Source organism: Equus przewalskii, chromosome 1 (genome assembly GCF_037783145.1).
Source record: "Equus przewalskii isolate Varuska chromosome 1, EquPr2, whole genome shotgun sequence".
Lineage (NCBI taxonomy): Eukaryota > Metazoa > Chordata > Mammalia > Perissodactyla > Equidae > Equus > Equus przewalskii.
The window spans coordinates 27,774,674-27,786,691 of NC_091831.1; the positions used below are offsets into that span (position 1 = coordinate 27,774,674).

Genomic DNA, 12,018 nt, shown 5'->3' on the forward strand with positions numbered 1-12,018 from the left:
GAGCTAGAGAAGAGGAAGGAAGTTGATTGTGCAGTCGGTCCCAGAGCGCCATCTGGTGGCCTCTCTGGAGCCTCACGGAGCTTCTGTAATCCTCCCTTCCGTCTCCCCTGGAAGAGAGAATACCGACCTAAAACCTCTTCTATAAATGACAGGTTCACAGTGAGCCAGACTTTTACACCCACTTGAGCTCAGGAACTCATGTTAGAATTTAAAATGCATTTAAAATCTTAATATTTCAAACTTCTTCCGATGTAGGAAATTGCCTTTTATATAGTTCTCAACGTCCTCTTGAACGCTGGTGGCAGCAAGGTCAGTACAGGATTTCACAAAGTGCTGATGCAGAAGCTGGACATCTCTGGTTGGAAGAGTTTCTCTTTAGGAGGTGCGATGAGTAATCTCCATTCTTGGAGTCGTCCTCCCTTAGGCTCACGGTAGAACACAGGCTGTTGTTTCAGATCTTTCCTGCAATTTGCCCCTGACCTTCTTCGTAATGGAATTACAGGCCTGCACTGGCTCTACATAGAGATCATTATGGCCCTCAGTTTGGGCTATTTCCTGTTTCCTCTCCTCTTCATCTTGCTGGAAAATGGAATGTGCCAGGTACACTATTAAGGTACTTTGGTATAAGTTATTCTTCCTTCCGACAACCCTAGAAGGTAAATATTACCTTTACTGATGAAGAAATTAAAGCTCAGAGAGGTGAAGTAACAGAACCAAATACACAGCTAGAAAAGAGTGAGAATTCAAACCAGTCTGTTAACTCTGGGACGAAGCTCTTTCCCCTAAATCTGTATAAAACAAAGCAGGCCTTTCCACCCGACTGCGGGCCTCTCAAGGGAACATCATAAGATACTGTCAAACAATTTGCTGAAATCTAGGGATGTTGTCTACTACAGTCCCCTGGTAAATCAGACCTGAACGCTTAAATTAAAATAGAATGAAGTTAGTTTGGTGTACTCCAACTTAGTGAAGCTGTGCTGATTACCATTGATCATGACTATCCTCATAAACCACCGATTGGAATTGGCATGAATTCTCCCAGTCTCCACAGTGTCTCTAAAAGCACCCCTAGGGGTTGAGCTATTTTAGTTATAATATTCCGAGCTGTAATTTACCTGAAGATTTTAAAAAAGAAAAACCTTTATTATAGAAAATTTCAAACATATAAAGAGTGGAGAGAATAGTATAATGAACCCCCATTTACCCATCAGTGAGCTCCAACAATTCCCAGTGCTGGCCTGGATATTTTACTTGACTCAAAGTTTACTGTCAGTTGCTAAAGCCTTTTCTATCTGGGCTTAAGAAACCTCTTCGTTGTTTGTTCCACTAATTTCCAACCTAATGATTCTCTCTTTTTCTGTACCCAGCCCTAGCATTAGGTCTGGCCCAGAGCAGAGGTGCCATAAATTCGCTCTTCATCAGTAAGCAGTGAAGGCCTATTCTAGAAAACAATGTCCCTGTTTGCAGACAAAAATCAAATGGATGTATAATATGTCAGTTGGCGATAAGTGCTATGGAAAAAAATCAGGTAGGTAAGGGGATAGAGAATGACAAGGGTTTCCTATGTAGCACTCAGGGAAGTTTTCTCTGATGGGGTAACAGATGAACAGTGACTCGAAAAAAGTGAGGGAGTGAGTTCTGTGGGTATTTGGGGGAAGAGCATTCCAGGTGGAGGGACTAGCAGTGGGGAGGTCTGATATGAATGTGTTTGGCATATTTGAGGAAGAGCAAGAAGGTTGTGTAGGTGGCATCAAGTAAGAACTTTGGATTTTATTCTGAATGAGATGAAAATCCATTGGAGGGTTTTGAGCAGTGTAGAGGAAATGATATGACACATTTTAAACAGATCCATTTGGCTGCTGTGTGGAGAGTAGAGTATAGAGAGTGCGGGACTAGAATGGAGGGAGACCAGTAGTCCAATAGACAGTGGCTTGGACTTGGGTGGTAGTGGGTGAGGATAATGAAAAATAGTCACATTCTAGGCAGATAAGAAAGATAGAAGCAATAAGACTTGCTGAGGGATTGGATGTAGGATGTGAGAAAAGGGGGGAGGTTTTTGGCATAAGAACCTGGAAGAATGGAGTTGCCCTGTAGTGATCTGGGGCAGACAGGGGGAGGAGCAGATTTGTAGGGCGTAATCAAGAATTTTTCTTTTTAAGTTTGTTGTATTTGAGAGCTTATAAGGCATGCAAGTGGAGATGATGAGGGGTAGTTGGACATAAAGTCAGCAATGGATGGTATTTTTTTTTAAACCTGGTAGAGTGATTTTATTATTATTTTTTTCTCCCCAAAGCCCCAGTACATAGGTATATATCCTAATTGTAAGTCCTTCTAGTTCTTCTGTGTGGAACGCCGCCTCAGCATGGCTTGATGAACGGTGTGTAGGTCCATGCCCAGGATCCGAACCAGCGAACCCCAAGCCCCCACAGTGGAGCATGAGAACTTAATCACTATGCCACTGGGCCAGCCCCATGGATGGTATTTAAAGTCTTGACAGTGGACACCACATCACCCAGCAATCGAGTGTAGAGAAGGGATTCGAGGGGAAGGGCCAAGCCCTGGGGCATTCTAGTGTTCAGAGGCTGCGGGGATGAGGAGGAGCCAACAAAGGAAATTGAAAAGGCATGGCCAGTGAAGGAGAGGAGAACCAAGAAAAACTAGTGTCTCAGAAACCTAGTGATAATATTTCAAGGAGGGGGTGATGAACTGTTTACTTGAACCAAAAAGTTCTTTCTCCTCACCTGAAGCCCAGGGGCTGAGTGGTTCTTGTTTTCTCATGGCCACTCGTCTCTGAAGCAGTGAGCCCTGAACAAAGGTAAGTATCTGAGGGCTCAAGTAGCAACATTTTTGTTGTTCCTAGCAGTTTTTTTTTTGGCGGGGGGAGGTGTGTGGCAATGGTGTAATTCATCCTTCCTGATATCCTTCTTATGTGCTTAGAAAATTTATTAATTCTTAGTTGTGTGTATCTCTTTCCAATTTTCTAGTGAACTCTTAGCTTACTAAGTAATAGCCTGTTTCTTCAGATGCTCAACCTTTTATTCCTCATGAGAAGCTACAGAAAACCTGTGTAGCTTTGGAGGGTTTCCCCACCACGACAACCACTACCTTTGAATTGAGGAAGTGTCACAGGAAAGACCATGAGGTTTAGGGTGAGACAGACCTGAGTTTGAGTCCCAACTCTAACTCCTCAGGGACTTGGCCTCTTTGAAGGTGTTGCCTCATCTGAAAGAGTAAATACCTCGACCAGGCCATGTGAGCAGTGCACCTAATATTGACACATATAGGTGCTCCCACAATGTCACTTCTCCATGTTAGGGTCTTAGGTCTCTGGCTTTCCTCCGGACTTTTTGAAATCTGCTATCCTAGACTTCTTAAGGAGTCATCAATAAGACCAGCATTTCCCTCCAGATTACACTATTACTTTCCTACAAGATGTTTCGTCACTTTCACATCACCAAGCCATTCTTCCCGGTTGGTCAGAATGAAGGCCTTGATATTAGTTTCTCGCGTAGCTTCATTTCCCTTCTCAGAGACAACGGTGTCAACAACACAATCATGTATGTGTCAGATGTTCTTTCTGTAACAGAATGAGACTTCTGACAAACGTTTTTCTTTGCTAAGCAGCCGGGAGAGGGTCAATTTGCAATCACTCCAGCTTCTTTCTTAATATTTGCAGACCATAGGGCACAGAATTGTCATATTCCTTTGTTCAAAAGATGGCCTTCAGAGTTCTTTGCAGCAACCAACGTTACTTCCCCCACAGGGAAACATGTGGAAGCTTCTAAAGGCAGAGCTTGTGGGGCTTAGCAGGGAGAAGAGAGACATCATAACTGAAGCCAAGGTCCCTAGTGTCCATCTGACTATAGGTCCAGACTTTCCTGCACCCATAAGAAAAGTACAGATCAAGAATGCAATCATACTCCTAATTTTCTGAGGGGTAGGGTCAGGTGAGGCTCCTGGTTAGTGTGGAAACCAGGCACGGTCTGGACTACTTGGGGGAGAAGGAAGGGAATAGGGAGAAACTACTGTAGGAGGTTCAGGTCTCATGTCAGTATTTTTCCACATCAGGCTGTCCCTATTTCCAAGGTGCTCTTTTCTACACCTAACGGAGGCACTTACAGAGGTCTAGACTCCCAGCAACCCCCACATAGTTGTGCTAAGCAAAGGGAAGTGCGAGGTGCTGAATGATCACATAGCCACCTGGGCCCAAATGAAGAGGGCAAGTGCCCTTAACTCTCCATGGGGGAGGCCAGCTGGTAGTACAACAGGGTACCACTCCCTGACTTCCCCTCTCCCCAGACGGGGAAGGGGCCATTGTGGAGGAGGAAGCCAAGATGATGTAGATGCCTCACTTGGGAAAGCTTAATACATAGCATTCTGTATCCCACCCACAGTACCTCAGCCCTGCAGCGGCCACGCTGCCTGTCCCTCGCACACTCCCACTTGTCTTACCCTGACGCAAAGGGAAAGAAGGGAAGGGGTCCTCCAATCAGGCTTCAGTGACTGGGATGGATGGAGGCTGTGGGGCAGGGAGAAATCATCCCTCCTTGGTTTTGGGCCAAAATGAATGCCCTGTGCCTAGAAACACACAATCACAGCTGTGGACATGATGTTCCCCCTTTCCTAAGCCCCATGGGTTCCTTTGTGCTCCTGGACCATGAGGCACATTTGAAGGAGCACTTCTGAATAACTACAGCTCAGCTCTGGTTCACCCTCCTTTTGACCCCAGTCTAGGCTGTCCTCAGGTGTCTCCCTTGGATCAGTTAGGGAAGAGGACAATTGCCCAAACCCCTGACACATCCCTAGTGACAAGGGCGCACTGCTGTGGTGGTGGTGGGGCGACAGCAGTGGTGAAGGAATCCTGACCCCAGTCCTGGCATCTGGCTGGCTGGTAGCGGGGGGGCCACATGGCCAGAATGTTGGTAGGTTCGGCCTCTCTTCTGTTCACACAAGGCCCAAATCCTGGGTGTCCCAATAACATGGTGTCCATAAGCTCCAGAAGGAAGCCAGAGGGAAAGGCAATGATGTTGGTACTAAGACATTTATTACATCATAAAAAGTCCATTGTTGTCCTGTCTGTTTTTCAATATGTACATGCTCCTGTGGGCAGTTCCCCCATCCAGCCCCACCTGCCCACCCTCTATGGTGCCAATCAACTCTCCAAACTGACCAACTAATTAATAAAAGGAAGAACTGGAGGAGGTGGCCCAGGGCTGATGGGAGTGGGAAACAAAGTGCAGAGTGGTTGGCTTGGCTCTCAATGCCTGACCACAGGCAGGAGGGGCATGAGGGTGGGCACTGCAGGGTTGGCACAGTGATGCCTCCCCAGAGCTGCCAGGCTGCAGGTGATACCTGAGTGCACTCTCAGGTTGGACCCCCAGGAATGGAGAGCAGAGGAGGAGGAAGAAGGTCCTGCAGCCTGACTGTGGGTCCCAGGAGGGGCTATAAAAGTTCTCTTTTTCAGGTCTCCATCCAAGTAGCAGCGACAGCAGCTTGGGCTGGGCCTGAAGAGTTTGTGGCCCCTGGGACAGCCTGGTATGAAGTACTGGTCCTGATCTCTGAGGGGCCTGGCTCAGTTGACCTCGGAGGTGGGCATGGGGTCTGTGGGGCGGGGTGTGGCCAGGAGGGGCACTGGTGAAGTGGCCTCAATGAGAGCAGGGTTGAGGATGATGGGCAGAGTCATGGGTGGCACGCCCACTTGCAGTGGGGAGGCCAAGGGCTGCAGGATCAGTGGGGGCTGAGACAGGGGTGGAGGCCCATCTGGGGTAGGGCTCAGCCTGCTGGGGCTAGATGCCACTGATGATCCAGGGGAGCTGCTGTTCGCAGGTCGAGGGCCCTCGGGCTTCTCAAAGTCTGTAAGGAGAGCAAGGTGGCTATAGTCAGACTCCTTCCCTCACATTCCCCAGCTGGTTTACCAAACCTCTGCTCCTCCCCATTACTGTGAGCAAAATGACCCCTCTCAGGCTAAATAGTTGGAATTCTCCCCTCAAAACACATTCCAATGTCCAGCTACCTTATATTTACCCTCTAGCTCCTTTGTTGTACCTCTAGTCAGGTTAATTTGGTCTGGTCTTTACTAGAATCTCTGCATATTCTTTCCAAGTCCCTGATCCAGACTTCTCCTTCCAAGCCTGAAAATCTCAAGCTGCTAGCTTATCACAGCTTATTTGGTACTGCCATTCCCACAGGAAGAGCAGGGTAACAGGATTCTCTGGTTCCCTCCTTCCCCCTGGCTCACAGCCCAAGCTCAGCAGCAATCCCACGCTACCCTGGCCCTCCTCTTAAGCTTCCTACTTCCTGCTTAACACCCAGCAGGCTAGCCCAAAGGGACTTACCACAGGCCCCCAGCTCCGAGGGCATCTCTGGGGGAGGTGGGTGGCCAGGTGTCCTGGTGTCACCAGCAGCAGGAGTCAAGTGGGCTGAAGCCAGAGGTTTTTGGGCATGAGGCTCCATAGGCATGGGCTCTGGGGAGGGTACAGAATCCAGATGGCAGCTCTTAGTGCTTTCTGTCAAGCAGAGCCCTGGCTCCCTACCAGCCTTCCCAACCTCCTAGAGCAGAGAACTAATTAGCTCTAGACTCTTTTTGATGAGGACTTTTTTTGATGAAGTTGGGCTGAGCCCCCTACCCTGGATGACAGTCTGCTTGAAGAGCTCATCTCGTAGATGGGGCAGAAAACAGTCAATGCGCTCCCAGGTGATCTCCCAGAGGGCTGAGGGGCTGCCTCCTCGGGCATCTGCACTGTGGAAAATCTCCGCTGTGTCCATCACCAGAAGCATATTCTTCAGAGACTCAGGGATGGCCTCTGACTGCGGCCAGCAGTGGGACCATGAGAACAGGAAAGAGGGCATGGTGGAATATGGTAAGGAGAAGGTAGCTACCAAGGGGGAAACAGCAAGTCTTCCCAGCAAGTGGGAGAGGAAGCAGGCAGGAGGAGTTGGGCTGAGGTAGAACGTACTAGTAAGTCACTGGAGCCTGCGTGCATGTACTTGTCCATGAAGTCCAGGATGGTCAGCCAGAGGGCGGCAAAGGTAGAGAGTGACAGCAGTGGAGACAGGTGCTGCAGGAAGACCTACGGCCCACCAGCCCCTTTTAGCCAAGGGTAGGGTAGGAGTCTTCTGCACCCCCTCTCCAGGGCTGGGAGGCAAGCCTACCCTATCTTGCATGGAAATCTTAGATCAGAGATGCCTCCGAATTCCAGAATCCTCCCAAGTCCCTGGGTCCTGCTGAGTCTCCATAGCTGGGGGTCCTGAGCACCTACACTGCATCTCTAGATCCTACCAGAAGCCTTGGCTTCCCTCCTTGCGAAGAGGCAGGTATGGGGGAGTGGGTAGGTGCAGGGTGGTAAGCAGTACCTTAGAGAGCAGTGTGGAAGCCCTCATCCGGGTCTCCTCCATCCCGCCCACATCTGCAGGGCTGATGTTCTCCAAGAGCTTGGTCAATAGAGGAAACAGCACCTGGAGGGGTAAAGAGCCAATATCTCCCTAGTAGGGTCAGGTGGCAGCCTTGCCCCAAGGAAGCCAGGGGTTGGGGTGAATGAATAAAGAGCAAAAAGGAAGTTATGGTGCAGGCTGACGACTGATATTGGGACTCTTCAGGCTGCCTGGCTCTCCTTGTCTTAAGGGTTATTTTTTTTTTTGAGGAAGATTAGCCCTGAGCTAACTGCTGCCAATCCTCCTCTTTTTGCTGAGGAAGACTGGCCCTGAGCTAACATCCATGCCCATCTTCCTCTACTTTATATGTGGGATGCCTACCACAGCATGGCATACCAAGTGGTGCCATGTCCGCACCTGGGATCCGAACCAGCAAACCCCAGGCTGCCAAAGCGGAACGTGTGCACTTAACTGCTACGCCACCGGGCCGGCCCCATCTTAAGGATTTGAACTTTACCTTAATACCAGAGGGAAGTCCTACCTTGTTAAAACAGGACTCCCATTCCAGAGCGTCTAGCTTTTGTAGATCATGTACCAGTAGTGCTCGCTGCAGATAGGTCAGTGCCTGCATCCGCACCTGGCGCCGGGCATCACAGCACAGGCAGGCAATGCCTGAGAGTGAGAACAGGCTCAGGATCCTTCAGGCATCCTGATGTTGGTACTTCCCAAGTTTCAGTTCCACCTCTGCCCCTGCCCTGCCCCTTCCCTCCAGGTTTACCCTGCAGTAAAGGGCACCAGCAGTGGGCCCAGAGGGTGCGTGAATCCGCTTCAATCTTCCGGCCACCTGTCTCCAGGTGGCGCTGCTCCTCTGCCCATGAACTGTAGATAGAGGCCGCCCGCGTGTGCAGAGTGTGCATCAGGTCTAGCAACTGGGGTCACAGGAGGGCATGATATGAGTGGGGTTAAGTCTGGTGGACCTCCCCCACACCCCCTCTGTCCCTGACTGAGTCCTCAAGGGAGCCCCTAGTATCCATCACACCATACTCCACCCCTCTCACCACTCCTTTCTCCTCAAACTTTATGAGCTGGTTGCCCCAGCCCTGGCCAGTGTTTCTCAAAGTTGGGTATTACTCCCAGTAGAGGAGACTTGAAGAGGCATGTGGACTAAGTATTTAATAATATTTATTGCACAGTGAGAAAGGTACTTTCTTTTCAATTTTCTTTCACACCTTCTGATGACAGATAAAGCCTCATCTTGTTAATCTCATTTTTTTTTAAGCAAGATTAGCCCCGAGCTAACTGCTGCCAATCCTCCTCTTTTTGCTGAGGAAGGCTGGCCCTGACCTAACATCCGTGCCCATCTTCCTCTACTTTATATGTGGGATGCCTGCCACAGCATGGTGTGCCAAGCGGTGCCATGTCTGCACCTGGGATCCAAACCAGCGAACCCCGGGCCGCCGAAGTGGAACATGCGCACTTAATGGCTGTGCCACCAGGCCGGCCCCCAGTTAATCTCATTTTAAAAACAGAAAGCAAACTCAGGCTCAGAAGCTTTGATGGGCAATAGTCTCTGGCCAGATTTAATCAATTTTTGTTTTCATCATTTTTCTAAAGTTATTCTATTTAAGGCAATTAGTTCTCCATTTATTTAGTGATATAAAGTCTGCTCATAAATTTTATATCCCTCGAATAGACACAGAATAACTCCAGAAGAATAGACAAGAAACTGGTGGCAATGGTTTCCTCTGGTGAGGGGAACTTAGTGGCTGGAGATAGGAATGGAATGGGGCTTACTTTTATCTGTTTACCCTTTTGTACTTTTTGAACTTTAAACCATGTGCATATTATTACCTATTCAAAAAATAAACCTTAATTTAAAAATTAAGCAAACAAAGACTTACAAGTGGTCTTAGATAGGGGGACACTGTGGAGGTGGTGGCAAGGGCCTGGGCTAGAAAACATATGCCCTTCCTCTCAGCCCTGGCTGTCCCTGGCCTCACAGAGGCTCCCAATGTCAGGTGCAGGGAGAGGAGAGGAAGTAAAGGGTGCCATACTTACGTCCTGACTGACCTGTAAAGACACCGTATGGTAGCTGGCAGGCACGCCTTCATCCTCATCATCGTCACTGTGCCCGCCCCGAGTGGCATGTTGGCTGGAGGTTCGAGGCCGTCGAAGCACTGAGCCATCCTTGGATTTCTTCTTGAAGCGGTTCCCTTTGCTGTCATATTTGTGAATCTTGCCACGTTTCTCCTGGGATTTGCACCCTGAGCAGAGACACACTGAGGTCACATTTCCACATCCATGGGCATAGATGCCTGCCTTTCCCTCCCTTTTCCCCGTATATTCACATGGCTACTCCCCAGTTGCCCCTTCATTGGGTGACCCACCACCATTCAGACTGGCCTCCACAAAGATGCGGAGAGTCTTGACACAGAGCTCAAAGTTGTCGGGTGTGATGTGGGCAGCGTCACGCACGATGAAAGACAGTGATTCCACACACTTAAGGAGGGACTTAGTGTCATGTGGCCCGAGGTCCAGCCCCACTGTTAGGCTGTACTGATTGACCAGGGGTGAAGAGCCTGGCCGGCTGGGCCCGGGACCTGGCTTGGAGTTATCGATGTCATCCTTCCCCACCTGTAAAGTACACAGAGGATATGGAACCCAGGCTTCACCCCAATCTTCCCCTAGATGCCCAGGAATCCTTCCCACAGGCCAAGGAGGGAAGACTGACCGCCCATATGCTCACTCACCACTAACCAACCGCTGTTGACGACATCAGCATCTGTGGCTGATCTGTGGATCTTGCCAGGCCTGCCATGGTCAGTGTAGACCTCTGAGTCAGAAGTGTACCCTCGGTCCAGGTTCACATCATTTTGATGGTAGGATGGGAGTTCACTGTCTGATTGGGCCCCTGAGCCAGAAGGGAGAAGGGTAAGGGTCAGACTTGGGATGGGGACATTGGGATGAGGGATAATTTCAGCTCTTAGAAGAAAAGTGCTGAAGCCTGGCCTCCTCTTTCTTGGTCTGGCTTAGTTTCAGCCCTGTCACCAGAGGGCTGAAGGATGGCCTGGACAACTTCTCTCTTCACCAAATGGGGCAGCAGACTAATTTGGGCTCCTGATGGCATCTAGTAGCAGCTGTCAGGGCAGGAGGTGGCAGTGAGGACATAGTTTCTAAAAAAACAGACCTCAGGACAGTAGAAAGCTCGGCTTCATGGCCTTCTCTGTACCTACTTGCCTTCCTGCTGTTTAACGTATGGGTGCTGGGGAGAGGCCAGTGGGCACAGGAAACTCTGGAAGCAGATGGCAGAAGCCAAGGGGGTTTAATCTGCTGAACGCAATAAACTGTGTTTTGTTTTCCTGTGTCAACCCCTGGGACCATAACTGTTTATCTGCCAGTGTGGGTCTCCCTGGGAAAGGGCTTACCAGCATCAGGTGCATCAGCCTGGGCTGTGGCCTGCAGGGCAGCTGGAGGCTTTACGCCTGAGCCAATGCACTCCAACAGCGTGAAGAGAGTGGCCCAGTCATCACCCGAGTGGATGTTGGCTGCGTTGGTCTTAAGGAGTTCATGGAGCCCATAGGCTACCTGGTGACTGACTCGGGACAGCACGCTGGGCTTCATTAGTAGCAAAATGCGTAGGGAAAGCAGTACCTGGGATGGAGATGGGTAGCAGGAAGTAGAAGTGGGCACACAGCTCCTTGTCTCGTCTGCTTCTCCACCAGCCCAGTCTCCTTAGGCCAGCGAGGACAGTTTAGCTAGGACCCAGCTTAAGGTACTGCTGCTGATCTTTTTTTCAGATTTCTTTTAATTGAAATTTTTATTGAGATAATTATAGATTCATATGCAGTTGTAAGAAATAATACAGAGATCCCTTATCCACTTTGCCCAGTTTACCCCAATGGTAACATTACACAAAACTATATAGTATATCATCACTAGGATACTGACAGTGATATAGTCCACTGATCTTATCCAGATTTCCCAGTTTTACTTGTACTCATGTATATGCATGTGTGTATTAAGTTCTACACAATTTAATCACCTGTGTAGGTTTGTGTATCCACCACTAGTCAAGATTCTGAAAAGTTCCAACACCACAGGATCCCTTTTGTAACCACATCTGCCTCTTTCCTGCCCCCATTCCTAACCCCTGGCAATCTGACTACAACTTCTAAAATTCTGTCATTTCAAAAATGTTCTACAAATGGAGTTATATAGTATATAACCTTTTGGGATTGGCTTTTTTCACTCAGCATAATTCCTTGGAGATTCATCTAAGTTGTTGCATGGATCAATAGTTTGTTACCTTTAATTGCTGAATAGTATTCCATGGTATGTGAGTAACACAGTTTAACTATTCACCTGTTGAAAATCCTCTGGGCTGACTTCAGTTTTTGGCCATTACAAATAAAGCTTCTATGAATATTCATGTATAGGTTTTTATGAAATAGTAAGTTTTCATTTCTGTGGAATAAATGCTCAAAAGTAATTGCTGGATTGGGTGGTAACTGCATGTTTAGTTTTATAAGAAACTGCCATTCCCACCAGCAATGTTTAAGTGACCCGCATCCTTGCCAGCATTTCGTATTATCACTATTTTTCACTTGAGCCATCCTGGTAGGTGTGCAGTGACAGCTCATTGTGGTT

General features: G+C 48.7%; 1 protein-coding gene across 50 annotated transcripts in view; it reads right to left on the minus strand.

Annotated features, from left to right (window-relative positions):
• Window positions 1-5,025: 5,025 nt before the first annotated feature.
• GBF1 (golgi brefeldin A resistant guanine nucleotide exchange factor 1) overlaps window positions 5,026-12,018 on the minus strand; it is a 126,565-nt gene continuing 119,572 nt past the window's right edge. For 28 of the 50 annotated variants that reach the window (XM_070557725.1, XM_070557717.1, XM_070557698.1 and 25 more), the window contains 11 exons: window positions 10,797-11,022; window positions 10,122-10,282; window positions 9,759-10,005; window positions 9,430-9,635; window positions 8,150-8,300; window positions 7,913-8,043; window positions 7,354-7,455; window positions 6,957-7,070; window positions 6,627-6,807; window positions 6,336-6,464; window positions 5,026-5,853 (listed from right to left, as the gene is read on the minus strand). In XM_070557725.1, the coding sequence (XP_070413826.1) occupies window positions 5,573-5,853; window positions 6,336-6,464; window positions 6,627-6,807; window positions 6,957-7,070; window positions 7,354-7,455; window positions 7,913-8,043; window positions 8,150-8,300; window positions 9,430-9,635; window positions 9,759-10,005; window positions 10,122-10,282; window positions 10,797-11,022 (1,929 nt within the window). In that variant the 3' untranslated portion in view covers window positions 5,026-5,572. The remainder of the gene's footprint in view (window positions 5,854-6,335; window positions 6,465-6,626; window positions 6,808-6,956; window positions 7,071-7,353; window positions 7,456-7,912; window positions 8,044-8,149; window positions 8,301-9,429; window positions 9,636-9,758; window positions 10,006-10,121; window positions 10,283-10,796; window positions 11,023-12,018) is intronic. The other 22 variants (XM_070557733.1, XM_070557644.1, XM_070557738.1 and 19 more) reach the window with 3 other exon arrangements.